Source organism: Oryctolagus cuniculus, chromosome 18, assembly GCF_051225735.1.
Source record: "Oryctolagus cuniculus isolate XC-2025 breed Fujian yellow rabbit chromosome 18, ASM5122573v1, whole genome shotgun sequence".
NCBI classification, from domain to species: Eukaryota; Metazoa; Chordata; class Mammalia; order Lagomorpha; family Leporidae; genus Oryctolagus; species Oryctolagus cuniculus.
In genome coordinates this window covers 20228537-20244393 of record NC_142884.1, presented here as the reverse complement: position 1 = coordinate 20244393, position 15857 = coordinate 20228537, and the positions used below count along the sequence as shown (strand labels likewise).

The 15857-nt window shown below is 55.1% G+C and overlaps 2 protein-coding genes across 4 annotated transcripts in view; both read left to right on the top strand.

Moving 5' to 3' along the window:
* LOC100350452 (protein FAM187B) overlaps window positions 1–15857 on the top strand; it is a 19890-nt gene extending 4033 nt beyond the window's left edge. Inside the window, exons 2-3 of one of the 3 annotated variants that reach the window (XM_089319333.1) lie at window positions 3483–3668; window positions 15328–15857. In XM_089319333.1, the coding sequence (XP_089175459.1) occupies window positions 3483–3668; window positions 15328–15709 (568 nt within the window). In that variant the 3' untranslated portion in view covers window positions 15710–15857. Of the gene's footprint in view, window positions 1–3482; window positions 3669–9031; window positions 9831–15327 lie in introns of those variants that run through there. The other 2 variants (XM_002722234.6, XM_089319334.1) reach the window with 2 other exon arrangements.
* Window positions 3676–4605, top strand: LOC149120825 (protein FAM187B-like). Its single transcript, XM_089319331.1, has one exon. The coding sequence runs from the start codon at window positions 3731–3733 to the stop codon at window positions 4493–4495; it is 765 nt and encodes a 254-aa protein (XP_089175457.1). The 5' UTR covers window positions 3676–3730; the 3' UTR covers window positions 4496–4605.

The following is a 15857-nucleotide window of genomic DNA, read 5'->3' as shown; positions in this document are numbered from 1 at the left end:
AACACATCTTAAACAATAAATGTTATTTCCAAAGACCGTCATATTACAAGTTGCCAGGACTTAAGACATCAACACGTGCACTTGAGCAGGGCAGGGACCCAGTTCCTCCCCTAACAGTCTCTCTCACCACTGTGACCTGCTGTTTTATTAGACGCTCGTCTGTCATCTGCCCTCCGCCAAGGTAAAAGGCAGTACCGCTCAGCAAATACGCCGTGTGTCCCTGCATTGCTCAGGCCCTCTGCACTCGGGTGGGGCACTGAGATCAACGCCAGTTAATGACCTGGGAGCAAAGTCCTGCGTTCCTCTCAGGCCCACGCATTCACTGCCAGCGCAAGTCTCGCCCTTCTCACTCCTGTCATACTGCAGCTACGGACGCTGCAGACGCCACAGCCGCCGTCGCCTGTGGCGTCTGGAGGGACTTTGTGGAGCAGATCTGTCCATCAACCAATGCTGGACATGCAGTGTGCAAAACAGAATTGGGTCACGCCACTGAGATCCCAGAATTCTTTTGTTACACAGCATGACTTATGTGTCCTGATTGTTGTACCCCCCTAGAATGCAAGCTCCAAGAGGCCAAGAACTTGGCTTGGATTCTCACTGCCTGAGCCGAGGGGAGCAGGCAGTAACTGTTCATGAAGTGAGTGAGTGTGCTGGGCACAGGGAGGGGAAGCCTGGCGCTAAAACCACTGAGCCATGTTCCACTTACCCTCACCGCTGTCTGATTCCAAACCCAGGCTGTGCCAAGAATTTGACGTGAACTATCTATTTTTACAGAATTATTTATTTGAATAAAATAAATAAATATCGATTTATTTATCTGAAATATGAAGCAACAGAAAGAGGTGGAGAGAGGCCGGCGCTGTGGTGTAGCAGGTAAAGCTGCCACCTGCAGTGCTGGCATCCCATATGGGCACAGGTTTGAGTCCTGGCTGCTCCACCTCTGATCCAGCTCTCTGCTGTGGCCTGGGAAAGCAGTGGAAGATGGCCCAAGTCTTTGGGCCCCTGCACCCACGTGGGGGTCCTGGAAGAAGCTCCTGGTTCCTGATTTCCGATTGGCCTGGCTCTGGCTGTTGCAGTCATTTGGGGAGTGAACCAGTAGATGGAAGACACTCTCTCTCTCTCTCTCTCTCTCTCTCTCTGCCTCTCTATAACTCTGTCTTTCAAATAAATAAATAAATAATTTTTAAAGGACTTGGACCATCTTCCACTGCTTTTCCAGGCCATAGCAGAGAGCTGGATCGGAATAGGAGCAGCCGGGACCCGAATTGGTGTCCATATGGGATGCCAGATTGCACCACAGGTGGAGGCTTAGCCTACTACGCCACAGCGCAGGCCCCGGAAATGTTCTTAACTTCCAGCCATAGGAGAAATTTCTTGAAACAGACACTAGTGTGGTAATCATTACCATCATTTGACAAAAGCTTCAGGATATTGCATTTTTTATTGGACTGGTGGATTGTGGTGCCATGTAGTTATTAAACTTTTTTTTTTTTTTTTTTGACAGGCAGAGTGGACAGTGAGAGAGAGACAGAGAGAAAGGTCTTCCTTTTCTGTTGGTTCACCCCTCAGTGGCCGCTGAAGCCAGCCTGCTATGGCTGGTGCACTGCGCTGATCCGAAGGCAGGAGCCAGGTGCTTCCCCTGGTCTCCCCTGCGGGTACAGGGCCCAAGGACTTGGGCCATCCCCCACTGCCCTCCCTGGCCACAGCAGAGAGCTGGCCTGGAAGAGGAGCAACCAGGACAGAATCCGGTGCCCCGACTGGGACTAGAACCCGGTGTGCCAGCGCCGCAAGGCGGAGGATTAGCCTATTGAGCTGCGGCGCCGCCATTAAACTTTTAAAAATATTCATTTATTTGAAAGGCAGAGAGATAGAGAAATAAAGAGATCTTCCATTCACTGGTTCACTCCTCAAATAGTCCCAATAGCCAGGACTGGACCAGGCTGAAGCCAGGAGCCAGGTACTCCATTCAGGTCTTCCACATGGGTGCAGGGTCCCAAGGACTTGGGCCATCTTCCACTGCTTTCCCAGGCACATTAGCAGGGAGCTGGATTGGAAGTGGAGCCATGGGGACTCGAACCAGTGCTCCAGTACGGGGTGCCGCTGTCAGAAGTTACAGCTTAACCCACTGTACCGCAACTCTTACCCCTCATGCTTATTTTTTATTTATTTTCATCTACTTGAAAGGCAGAGTGACAGAGAAAAAGAGAGACAGAGACAGAGATATCTTCCATCTGCTGGTTCACTCCCCAAATGTCCCCAGTAGCCAGGACAGGGCCAGGCCAAACCTAGGCACTCCAGGAAGTCCTCTGGGTCCCCACATCACGGGTGGCAGGAATCCAAATACTTGAGCCATCGCCCACGGCCTCCCAGGGTTTGTTAGCAGGAAGCTGCATGGGAGGCGGAGGAGCCGGGACTAGCACTGCTGCTCTCATGTGGGATGCTGGTGTGGGCTGAACCCGCCGTGCCACAGTGCCTGCAGCCCACCCCGTGTGGCTGTTTTCGGCCAATGGCTGAACAAGTGATGTGTGTCATCACTTACCGTGTTTAATGTACACCTGAAATCCAGCCAGGCTCTTCTTCCTCCAAAGAGAGAGAGAGAGAGAGAGAGAGTGATCTCCTCTCCAATGGCTGTGATACGCTGGAACAAGGAAATTTGGTGGAAGCCAGAAGAGTGGGTCCTGGTGCCTGAGGCGGATCCTGTACCAAGTGAACTTGCAGCCCCAGGAGGAAGCTGTTGGAACATGGGGTGTTAGGACGGGGTGGGAGCTTGCAAAAGTTGGCTGAAAGTTGAGAATTTAGTTGAGACCAAGCCCATTAGAACTCAGCTTTTGGTAAGGATGAATTCAAGGGTATAGCACTAGGTAAGTCATAACTCACTGTTAACTGCTGACAGGATTAACATACGACCAGAAAATCTTCTTGGGTGAACAGAAGTCTTGGTGAAAGAGAGGGGGGTGACAAGATTTACCAACAGGCTTTAAGGTAGCTGAAATAAGAGAAAGAGAGAGAAGAAGGAGGAGGAGGAGAAGAAGGAGACAGAAGGGGAGGGGGAGAGGGAGAGGGGGAGGAGGCGGGGGGGAGGAGGAGAAGGGAGGAGGAGGGGGAGAGGGGGAGGAGGAAGGGGGGAGGAGGAGGACTAGGACAGCAGTGGGGGCCGATCTTGAGCAGAGCTGTGGAGGTGGGGTTTTTCTTTCCTTGCATGTGGGGTTTACTGGACACCTATGGCAATCTTTCAGTCTTACACTCTGGGGGCCAGAAAGCCAGCTGGGAAAACTGGTCGCAAAGAGGCCCATGGGAAGGAGCTGCCTCCCCGGAGTGGGGAGACTGGAGCCACAGAGAATGGTTTGGGGACCCCCCCACAAAGAGCTGATCAGGTGCTATGGAAGGAATCTGTCCCCCCTACAACATAGACCCTTGCCCTGTCTTGCCGCCGGGTGTTAGAAGCGACACAGCCCAGTGATTTCTGTGTCTCCCCATCCCAGGAGCCTGAAGCTGCTCGGTCCTGGTTGCACACTGGGAATCCGCAGGGCGCTTATCCTGCCTGGGGTTCCCGTGCGTGGTTCCTGCGCAGCTCCCCTGGACGCCCAGTCATCTACCCTACGACCTCCCAGCAGCCACTGGACGCTGGGAACCAAGACCCGTGCTGCTGGGGCAGGAGAGCGCTTGGGGTGAGCACGCTTCCCTCCCCCGCTCCAGGGGCTGAGCCCTGAGTTCTGTGGGTGACTTCACAATGCCCACGCTGGTTCCCAGCCTCCTCTGGAGCCCTCGGTCCACCATGATGGCCTCCCTGTGGCTGGTTAGCCTTTCTTTCCCCTCCCTGTGGGCGCAGGCTCTCATCGGCTGCTCGTACAAGAGTCTCTGCCAGCGCGCCCTGCTCTCGGGCAACGAGGCGGTCCTGCAGTGTGACCACCCCGGGGCTGTCTGGCACTTCACTTCCTTCCTAGAAGACACCCCCTCCCTGCTCCACTCAACGGCCAACGTGAAGAAATTCCCGGGCGGCAGCCTCCAGCTGAGCCACCCCCAGCCGGCGCAGACTGGCCTCTACAGCTGCCAGGACGGCAAAGGCAGCCTGGTGGTGGAATACGAGATAGACTTCCAGGACGTGACCGCCCTGCACGTCACTCACAGAGACCTGGGCCAAGAGCCCCTGGCCAACGAGACCCTGAACCTGGGCGGGGCGGTGCTTGTCTACACACGCTGGGAGCCCTGGCAGGACTGTAACCGCTGCGGGGCGCCAGGCGAGCGCAAGCGCCTGGGCTTCTGCTACGTCGAGGACTCGCCGGAGGAGTCCATGCCCTGCTGGCTGTATCTGCGAGAGCTGCGAGCGCCCTACGGCCGCATGCAGCCAGAGCTGCAAGTGGAAGCCTGCCTCGTCCCCTGCGATGGCGCCAGCACGAAAACCACACAGCCCTACTTCATCTTTGACGCGCACCAGCTGGGCAAGTGGACCAGCCACGTGTGGCTCACCTGCCCCTTTGCCTCGGTCTACAGGTGATCCGCTGCCTTGGTGCCCACCTGCGTTGGGGGTTAAGGGGTCTCTTCACTGGCTTGTGCTTTAGGCAGGAATCCCCTCCCACCCACCCCACCCACCGCCTCTGAGCTGATCCTGCACGGGTGACGCTGGGGACACAGTGGTGACTAACGGGGACCTCCGTGCTGCCCACACAGCTCCTGATAGAATGAGGCACTCAAGCCCACACCAAGGCAGACGCGAGCGTGATTTCTGTCTCCTGTGTAGACCCTGGTAGGCACATTTCATCCATCCGTGCAGCAATGCCACACACGGCATCTTAATTGTTAGACTTTTTAGTAAGTCATGATATCTGGTAGTAGGTGTTTTTCCACGCTGTTCTGTGAGATTGGCTTGGTTATTTCTTGTCCCTTTGTATAAACATTTTTTAAAGATTTTTTATTTATTTATTTGAGAGGTAGCGTTACAGACAGTGAGAGGAAGAGACAGAGAAAGGTCTTCCTTCCGTTGATTCACTCCCCAAATGGCCGCAATGGCCAGAGCTGCGCTGATCCGAAGCCAGGAGCCAGGAGCTTCTTCCCGCTCTCCCACGTGGGTGCAGGGACCCAAGGACTTGGGCTGTCTTCTACTGCTTTCCTAGGCCATAGCAGAGAGCTGGATTGGAAGAGGAGCAGCCGGGACTAGAACTGGCGCCCATATGGGATGCTGGCACCGCAGGCGAGGATTAACCTACCGCGTCACAGCACCGGCCCCTGTATAAACATTTTTGAATCGGGGCTGGTGTTGTGGTGCAGTAAGTTAAGCCACTGCCTGTGGCGCCAGCACCTCATATGAGCACAGGCAGGGGCCCAGGCACATGGGCCGTCCTCTGCTGCTTTCCAGGCACTTTAACAGGGAGCTGGCTCAGAGGCAGAGCAGCGGGGACACGAAGTGGTGCGGTTTAACCCCCTAGGTCACAACACCGGCGCCTGCACCTCTATTTTCCATGTCACTGGTTTCTCTCTGTTATTATTTATTTTTTTCTGTATTCTTTGGGTTTAGCTTGCTGTTTCTCTTCCTAACTTTTTGAGATGCTCAAATTTTCATCCTTTACCCCCCAAATTACAAGTTAGGCTGTAACTTCTACCTAAGCATAACTCGCCAGCATCTGACAAGACCTAGAGTTATACTTCCATCTTCAGTGAAAAACACTTTCCATTTTCAACTGTGCAGTCTCCTCTAATGCTTTGTTTATTTAGACATTCCATTGCCTACTTGCAAATATCTGGGAAAGTTCCTGTGGTTTGTCGTTGTTAATGTAGCTGAATCCCACGAACCACAATGTATGATTCAATTCCTTTAGCATGTGATACAGAATTCTAGTTTGGAAGTTAATTTCTGTTAATGCTTTGAAGGTGGCATTCAGCTGTTTTCTAGCTTCCATTAGAAGTCAAATGAAAAGTCCTAAGTTCATTGTTTTGGATGTGACTGTGTTTTTCTCCAGCATCTTGAAGGCTTCCTCTTCAGTGTTTAGCAGCATTTTACTGTAAGTGGCGTTTCTTCATCCTGGGTGGGATGCAGAAACCTTGAATTTGTAGCTTAATGTCTTTCATCGGTTTGGGAAAGTATTCAGATGTTACTTGTGTTTCTATCTCTCCTTTTCTTCAGAGTCTCCACTTACAAGAATATTAGAACTTCTATTTACATTTCATCTGTCTCTGATGCTATTTTAACTCCTTTGCATGCTTCACTACAGATATTTTCATTTTTTTAAGATTTATTTATTGAAAGAGTTACAGAGAGAGAGAGAGAGAGAGAGAGAGAGAGAGGTCTTCCATCCACTGGTTCACTCCCTAATTGGCCGCAACAGCCGGAGCTGTGCCAATCTGAAGCCAGGAGCCAGGAGCTTCTTCTGGGTCTCCCATGTGGGTGCAGAGGCCCAAGGACCTGTGCCATCTTCCACTGCTTTCCTAGGCCACAGCAGAGAGCTGGATCAGAAGTGGAGCAGCCAGGACTCAAAGAAGCGCCCATATGGGATGCCAGCACTACAGGTAGTGGCTTACCTGCTGCGCCACAGCGCCGGCCCAGATATTTTTCTACTGAGCCATCTTTCACTTTACTAATCCTCTCTTCCATTGTGTCTAATAGGGCGTTACTCCTAGTGAATTCTCAATTTCACAAATTTCATTAAATCTAGTATTTCCATTTGATTTTTCTTCTGTGTAAGTTCAAATTCCTCATCTTGTCATCTCTTAGCCATATGGACATAGTTATCTTTCATTTTGTATTTATTTATTTGAGAGATAGGGAGTGATCGAGAGAGAAAGTGAGTGCTTGCATCCACTGATCACTCTTCAAATGCCCACTGGGCCGAGCCAAGGCTGCGAAGCTTGGTCTGGGTCTCCTACCTTGGCAGCAGGAGCCCAATTCCTGGAGCCATCACTGCTGTCTCCCTGGAAACCTGGAGTCAGGAGCCAGAGAGGAACCTGACACACAGAGAGGAACCTAGGCACTCCCAATATGGGATGTGGGTGTCTTAACCATTGGACCAAATGAGTGTCGCAGTGCATCAGAGTTACCTTAACGTCTACACAAGGGCTGGTGTGGTACAAGCTTCTTAGTTTGTAGCAATTAGTAGAAGCCTCACATTGTTTAGAGAAATCTCCTAGGACGCCTCCTAGGTTTCACTCGGCCATCTCTGAGCTCAGCATTTTAAAAACACTCTGCAGAGGCCAATGGAAACATCTCTCCTCACCGACCCAAGGTCAAGGTCAGAAGTGGGCTTTCTCGCAGCCTCTTACCACCTAGGAGAGATTCTCTGGGCTGGGGAGGGAGGGAGAAGGAGAAGTGAGAGGTAGAGATCCCTTAGACTGGGGGACTTCCATGGGTCCTGGGAAGCAGGCTGGATGGTCGTGGAGGTCTGAGAGCAGGCGAGGGTGTGGTGGCTGGCGGCAGGACACCACAGAAGCCACTGCTCCAGTCTGGTGCCGCGGCTCACTAGGCTAATCCTCCGCCTAGCGGCGCCGGCACACTGGGTTCTAGTCCCGGTCGGGGTGCCGGATTCTGTCCCGGTTGCCCCTCTTCCAGGCCAGCATTCTGCTGTGGCCCGGGAGTGCAGTGGAGGATGGCCCAAGTCCTTGGGCCCTGCACCCCATGGGAGACCAGGATAAGTACCTGGCTCCTGCCATCGGATAAGCGCGGTGCGCCGGCCGCAGTGCGCCAACCGCGGCGGCCATTGGAGGGTGAACCAACGGCAAAGGAAGACCTTTCTCTCTGTCTCTCTCTCTCACTGTCTACTCTGCCTGTCAAAAAAAAAAAAAAAAAAAAAAAAAAAAAAAAAAAAGAAGAAGAAGAAGAAGAAGAAGCCACTGCTCCTGAGAGAGCAAGCCAGCATGCAATGACACCAAGCCCAGCCAGCAGAGGTCCCCACGGCGGGTGAGGGCCAACTGACAGAGCCCCCAGCCATAACGAACTTGGGGTTCTTAGCAAAAACCTAGGTGACTCTCTGACCTCCCCTCTCTCTCCCTTGTCCACGTCCTGTCAGTCGCACTCAGACGTCCTGACGTCGGGGTTTGGTCCTCTCTTGGAAATCTCCCCTCAGCCGGTCCGCTCTGCTCCTGGTCACACCACCCAGTGTGGGAGATGAGCCTGCCTCCCAGCGGGTGCTCCTGCTCACCCTTCCTCAGTGACTCACCGCCCCCCAGCAGCCTCTCTCCCACTTTCCCCATTTCCCTGCTGAGCAGTTATCACGGCAGTAAATTCTCCCCACCCGTGCCCTGCAGACATGCACCTGTTCCTACTGGCCAAAGCTCATTGGTGACTGCAGAACCGGTCCCCACCCACGGCACTTCCATGGTCATTGGCCGACAGGTGCTGCACGGCGAGAACCCTGACTCACCGACTGCATCCATTCCCGGGCGAGGATGAGCAAGGCAGCACTCGCCGTCTGTTCTACTCTCCTCCTGCTACCATGCTGCCTTTTCCTGGTCTACTGAGCCCCGCACGTCCCTGGTGCTTTCTGTTGCTGAATGACAGCAAATCAGGCCTCCGCAAAGTGGTTCCTCATTCCAGAACTGAGCAAATAAAGGGATTGGGAAGGGGGCAACTGAGAAAATAGGTATTTAAGCTGAGTTGCGTCATGCAGCAGGGGCTAGCAGCAGGGGCTAGCATGTGCAAAAGTCCTGAGGCAAGAGCCCCGCCCCCACGTGACAAGTTCAAGGAATCGCGAGGACGCCAGCATAGCTGGAGAGGAGTGGTTGGAGGGAGAGGGGTTCAGGTCAGAACAGTAACTAAGGAGTTTGCATTCACTGCTGTATCCGCAGTACCAATGCACCAATGTCTGGGAGGTGTTCAGAGAAAGCGTGTTGAATCTTAGTGTGCAATGCTTTCATGTCCTCGGGTCATCTCTGGGAATGTAGAACTGTCCCTCGGGGAGGCAGAAGGTGGCAGTTGGCAGAGAAAACCCTGAACAGACAAATCAGACTATCCCAGAAAAAAAAAATGGAACACATGGAATAGAAATCGCATTGGGCCACCAACTTGTCACAAAACTGGAGGAGACGGTGACCTCACAGCCCCACTTGGGAGCCAAGGCCTGAGTTCACTGGTGACCTCACAGAGCCCAGAGTGCTGGCCGGCCCCTGCCACGGCCTCAGTGCACCATGCTGACCACCTGGCACCTGCTGCTCGGATTCACTGTCCCGGTGCTGGGGCACTATGTCTCTGTCACCTGCCCGCCCGGCAAGGTGTGCCAGCAGGCCCTGCTGTCCGGCAGCACTGTCCTCCTGCACTGTAACATCTCCGGAGCGCGATGGTACCACTTCTTCATGCAGCATGACCAGTGGTCCTCCAACGTCTCCATCATTCCCAATGTGAACGTCATGCCCGGGGGCAGCATTGTCATTACCAAGGCCCTGCCCTCCCAGACAGGCATCTACTACTGCAGGGACAAGAACAACAGACAAGTGACGCGGTATGAGATCGACTTCCAGGATGTCTCCAAACTGCATCTGACACACAGAGGCCTGGGTCAGAGGCCCCTGCAGAACGAGACCCTGATCCTGGGCCACAAGGAGCGTGTCTTTACCCAGTGGGAGCCCTGGCAGGACTGTAACAGATGCAAGAAGCCTGGGGAACGGAAGCGCGTGGGCTACTGCTACATCGAAGTGCCGCTGGAGAAGCCGGTTCCCTGCTGGCTCTACCTGGGAGCCATCAAGATCATGTCCAACCGCATGCGACCCGAGCTGCAGGTGGAAGACTGCCAAGTCCAGTGTGTGCCCGAGCCGTCATCCAATATGAATTTTATCATCTTTGACAACTACAGGCTCAATGAGGGGTCAGGGTCCACATGGCTCACCTGCCCCTTAGCATCCATCTACAGGTGATAGAACCCGGGTGTCAGCCCGACAAGTTTTGGGGTTCCCCCTTGATGGAGACAGGTGGTTTGGGGAGCAAGGTTTAACTGACTATTCATAGGGGTGATATTTGGAATGAGGCTTGAGGACCGCCTGTTTGGGAAGTCGCAGAAGTGTTATGGCGTCAGGTGCATGATGGGAGTAGGAGTGTCAGCCATGGGCATTTTATTGTCAGGTTGCTGTAATTACCTAGAGGTCACCCCAGGGACACTGTCAGTAGCCATGTTGGATATTTTTGGCCATTGCTGGTTCTGTGTTGCCATTCTGCATTGCTGAAAGAGTAGTTTTCTAAATCACAAGATGGGTGGGGTTGGGATGGAGGGGGCCAGGCTCTAAGGAGGGTCTGGCAACCTTCCCACCTGTGTTCTCTTTCCCTCCCACGGAGATTTCCACTCCCTCATCTGTATGGGAAGTCGAGGGAGGAAGGGCTGTTTTCTGTAACTTCCCGCGATGTCAGGGCTCTGTCCCATTCTTCAGGGACAGAGGTTTGTCACTGGTGTTTGATAATGGCTAGAATCCTTGCATGATCGCCATCTTTACATGAAACGATTGGATCTGGAACATAGAGATTTGACAATTAGGTTGAACACACAAGGGCTGAAAAGGAGCAAGGGTAAGAACCAAGTCAGAGAAGGGAGGGCGCTTCTTGCTGCCTGTCAGAGGGTAGAAGCCACGGGACTCCTCTAAAGTCATGGAGCCACTTGGCTTGATTGCTTCTTCCATGAGCTCTCTGTTGTTATTGTTTTAAAGATTTATTTATGTATTTGAAAGGCAGAATTACTGAGAGAGAGATAGAGAGGGAGAGGCAGAGAGAGAAAGAGATCTTCCATCCACTGGTTCACTCCCCAAATGCCAGCAATGGCCAGAGCTGGGCTGGCTCACAGCCAGGAGTCAGGATCTTCTTCTGGGTCTCCCACGTGGGTGCAGGGACCCAAGGACTTGGGCCATCTTCCACTGCTTTCCCAGGTGCATTAGCAGAGAGCTGGATCAGAAGTGGAGCAGCCGGGACTCGAACCTGCGCCCATATGGGATGCCAGCACTGCAGGCGGCATCCTTACCTGCTACACCACAGCGCTGGCCCCTGGTTTACTTCTTGACACACACACCCAGCTCCAAGTTCCCTGTAACTTATCTGCAGCTGCAGGCTAAGTGTGTGTGCACGATAGGCACCTTTCTCTAGGCTGCCATTGGTCAGATCCCACTCCAGGTTGTTAAGACTAGAACTCCCGGGGAGACTGGCTCGTGGTTTTTGGAATCTGTCTCCAGGAGAAGCTTGCTGCCATATATCCGAATCAAAGAGGGTGTCAGAGGTGAGGGAGGGCCTCCCAAGCCACATCTCGAAAGGGCTAATCAGTACAAAGTGGCCTTGGGTAGCACCCTTGTCTCCAGGAGCGCCGTGAGCAGTGGCTGGAAGCGGGATTCCGAGGTCGGCACAGCCTGGCCCTTTCAAGCCGCCCTCACTATCGGCACACAGGAGGCAGGGAGGCGGAGGGAAGGTGCCAGGGCAGGGGCTATCTGCTGAGTTACCCTAGAAACAAAGGAGCAGCTGTTGTTATTCTGGGGGGACCTCGGGAGCCCCAAGAGCAGGCTTCTTTCTTTTAGTAGGACTTTGGATGCTGCTTGTGCCTTTTCTGTTTGAGTCAGAAAGGCTTCTGTCCATCTAGCACACCTATTGAGGACTGAGAAGTGGCTGTGACCATTTGCTGGGGGCTTGCCAGACAGCCCACCTGCCAAGCCCCACCGGGAGCCAGTCCTCTCCTCTGGGCAGGAGTGGTGAGTAGGGCAAGTGGTTTGGTGCGGCCACCAGGGGCATTTTGTAGACAAGAGGGGACAGGAAAGGGTCACTTCTAACAGCATGGGGTTTTATTCCTCCAAAGACACACGAGACGAACAGAATGAAGGCCTCTCTTCCCAGCTGGGGGGAGTCAGGCATTTCTTTACTGATTTTCCATCCAAGGCCAGCAGAAGCGTGATTTTATGGTCTCACGTCCACTGTCTGCTGGGTCCTTCCATGTAACTTCCACGCTGGGCCCAGGGCTGGTGCAGTGGGGGCTTCTGGCTACCTCTAGAGGCTGGAGCATTGGAGCCATTCCTGGAACCTCGTGAGGGTGGGGGGGGACAGCCTTCTTTGCCTCCCTCTCTGCTTGTGCATTGCCTCTGGCCGTGTGACTAGTTCCCTCTGGGTGTCCCCTGCAGTGAGCAGCAGCCACCTCCAGGGGCTCCCCACCGGCCTAGAGGAGGGCCACTCGTGACACGGGAGTCGTTTCCCTCTGCGCCCCCAAACCGCTGCGGGAGCCGGAGTCTGGGGAAGCGCTGACTCGGGGCCTTTTCCTAGTCTGGAGGCTCGGGTCAAGGCGGTGAGTTTGGCCTACCTGGGCCCAAGCGTTGGGTGGTAACGCTGGGACCTCCACAGCTCGGGTACTGCCTTTCTAACCCCTTCCTTCGCGAAACTTCCACCGTCGGTGAGCCGCTCCACACCATGGTTTCTTGTAGATCAGGTCGACTCCGGTGCGCAAGGGTGAGCCGGCTTCTCAGTGTCACCAGAGGGCAGGAGAGTGGCCGGGTTGAGAACCTGCCTCTGGCGAATTTCAAAGAAGAGCCTGGTGCGGAAGACGCCCTCCTGGGAGCCGCTGTGCCCTCAATCTCACCTGCCTTGGTGGCCTGGGAACTTCCAGAGGCCTGAAGTCGCTTTGCTGGTTTCCTCCACCGGAAGTGTGTTGGCAGCACCCGCCCTGGGGCATCCAGGCCGTCCTGTGGCCCCTGAGTCCGGCTGCTTAGAGAGCAGGCCAGGGGTTGCAGAGGTGGGATGCATTTTGGGGTGCGGGCGCCCAGGGATACTCCTTGTCTCCCAGCTCCAGGCAGGGTGAAGGGCTTGTTTGAATGAGGAGTCCTTAGTGCAGGGGCTGTTGTCACCCTGAGTCTTTCCATCAGGGCCTGTGTTGCTTGCCCATCCATCCCAGCGTGTGAGTGACAGGACCCTGGAAGACCTTAGATTATGTTTGGCTCTCAACCCAAATCCTGAAATGCAGATCCTTGGGCCTTGGGCCCCTGCTCCTACATGGGAGACACGGAAGAAGCTCCTACCTCTTGGCTTTGACCTGGCCCGCTCCAGCTCTTGTAGCCATTTGGGCAGTAAACCAGCAGATGAAAGATCTCTTTCTCTCTCTCCCTCCCCCCATCCCCGTAACTTTGCCTTTCAAATAAACAAAATAAATCTTAAAAAAAAAAAAAGCACAGGGCCGGCGCTGTGGTATAGTAGGTTAAACCTCCACCTGCAGCACCAGCATCCCATATGGACGCCAGTTCTAGTCCCTGCTGCTCCACTTCCAATCCAGCTCTCTGCTATGGCCTGGGAAAGCAGTAGAAGATGGCCCAAGTCCTTGGGTCCCTGCACCCACGTGGGAGACCTGGAAGAGGCTCCTGGCTCTTGGCTTCAGATTGGTGCAGCTCCGGCCGTTTCAGCCATCTGGGGAGTGAACCAGCGGATGGAAGACCTCTCTCTCTGTCGCTCCCTCTCTCTGTTACTCTGCCTTTCAAATAAATTAATGAATCTTTTTCTTAAAAAAAGTTCAGACATGCAGGAAGGTACCTCTTGCCTAGTGGGACCCTCCTCCCGACATTAGCCACACACGGAGGAGCCAGGTGGCGTCTAGGGAACCCGAGGAAGGCCTGTAGCTCTAGGGAACTGAGCAGAGCAGCTGCTGTCACTGAAGTTTCTGTCTTGGGCTCTGGGTCGGAACAGGCATGAGCCCCACTCCCAACCTGGCCGCCCTCCGGGTGTGAGACTGGGCCCTGTGGCTTCTCTCTGGGTCTCAGCTTCCTTACGTGTAGAATGGGGCTGTGCCGCTCTCCTAGGCCTGCCAGGCAAAGCGCCACACACTCGGTGGCATGAAACGACGACCTCCTGGAGGCCGGAAGGTGTCGCGGGGCCACTCCCACTCGGGGGCCGGCAGAATCGGCTCCGGCCTTGTCCCAGCCGCTGGTGGTGGCTGGAGCACTTTGACCGGGCCTGGCTTGTAGCTGCACATCTGCGAGGCTGGCTCCATCACCGCTTGGCAGTCTTCCTGCGCCTCTGTGTCTGTCTCGTCTCCCTTTCTCATCAGGATGCCGGTGGTGTTGGATTTAGGGCCCACGGTCCTCAGGATGACCTCATCGTAACTCATTACATCTGCGACAACCCAGTTTCCAAATCAGGCTACCCTCCTGTGTTTCTGGGAAGGACATGAACTTGAGGGGGCGGCATGCAACTCAGTGCAGAGGCCTTGGCGGCCCCGCGGGGTCTTCCTGGTGCTTCACGGGGCTGGCGGCTGGGGTGTACTGACTCGAGCGAGCGTGCTGGCCTTGGCCTTGCTGCAAGGTTGCGCCACGAGTGTCCCCTCGGTCCTGCGACCACGCTGATCATGTTGTGCACCTGATGCACTCACTCACTCAACAGCAATGTTCTGGGTACCGGGGAGACAGCGGAGAACAGAGCTGACAAAGGCCGCCTGCCCCCAAGGGGCAATTAAATGTATAGATTTCAAGATGACGCAAGTGCGCAGTGTTTTAGACGGTGGTGAGGTGAGGACGAGCTGATGGGAGTGGTGGAGACTGACGTTATGAGAGGGGTCGGCAAAGGCCTCTCCAAGGGGAAGCCAGTTCTTGTCTATGATTTATTTATTTGTAAAAGGTGAAAGATTTATACGACCTGAAGAGAAACCAGAGTATATTATTTATGTATTTGAAATGCAGAGAGAGGGAGAGGGAGAGGGAGGGGGAGGGGGAGGGAGAGGGGGAGGGGGAGAGGGAGAGGGAGAGGGAGAGGGAGGGGATGTCTTCCATGCACTGGTTCATTCCCCAAATAGCAGCCTTGGTTGGGGCAGGGCCAGGCCGAAACCAGGAGGCTGGAATTCCATCCGGGTCTCCCATGTGGGTGCAGGGGCCCAAGCACTTGGGCCATCCTCCACTGCTTTCCAAGACGCATCCACAGGGAGCTGGATTGGAAGTGGAGCAGCTGGGATTCAAACCGGCACCCATATGGGATGCCAGTGTTGCAGGTGGTGGCTTTACCTGCTAAGCCACGGTGCCAGCCCTAGGAGGCACCATTTCAACAGAGACTAAAAGGAGACTAGGGGGCCATGTGGCCCGAGGACAAGTGTTGCAGGTGCAGGGAACAGCCAGGGTGGAGGCCCTGAGGCGAGACTGTGCCCTGCATGCCTGAAGAACATCTAGACCAGTGTGGCCGGGCGGAGTGTGGCCGGGCAGAGTGAGGACAAGAGGCCAGGGTGCAAATCATTCCAAGGGTGTTCCTGCTGCTCCCTCCCAGGACCACCCCCATTTCCAGGGCCCCAGCCTGGGACACCCAGCCAGTCCCGAGCTCCCAGCTGCCCTCGCCCACTCCCAGTGCTCCGCAGGGCTTCCTGTGCGAAGGTGCCCTGTCTCTGCCTCCCTTCAGGCCCCGACGCCCCCTCTGCTTCCTCGCAGGCCCGTCGTCTGGGAGCTCGACGACCGCCCCCTGACCTGGAAGGGCCAGCTCTCCGGCCAGGACGTCAGCACCTTCCTGGACCCGAGCACGGGAGGTCAGCAGCTGCAGATCTTCAAGTCAGCCATCTACAAGTGCTTCGTGCAGCAGGAGTTCATCGCCCGCTTCAACGCCCAGGGCAACCAGGACGCGCTGGGGGCCCTGCAGGACAAGATCAAGGCCGAGGAGGCGCTGCAGGGGCAGCCCGGCCCCACCCTCAGGAGGCTGGCGCTGACGCTGCTCGTGGGCACCGTCCTGGCCGCAGCCACACTCCTGCTGCTGCTGCTCCGGCTGCTCCGTGCTTCCCGGGGCAAGAGGAGCCGGCAGACGCTGCTGGTGAAATAAAGTGAGCCCTCTGGGCACGGGAGGACTTGACCGTCTGTCCCTCCATGGCTTCACTGCCCCTTCCAGGGCTCCCGCCCCCACCCCCACCACGGTGGGAACCAAAGCAGCGTGTCCATGAGTGACCAAACTCTTGCTGCTTCGGGGCCTG

Excerpts from the sequence above, each read along its gene's own strand:
- LOC149120825 (XM_089319331.1), top strand. The coding sequence starts at position 3,731 with ATGCCCACGCTGGTTCCCAGCCTCCTCTGGAGCCCTCGGTCCACCATG.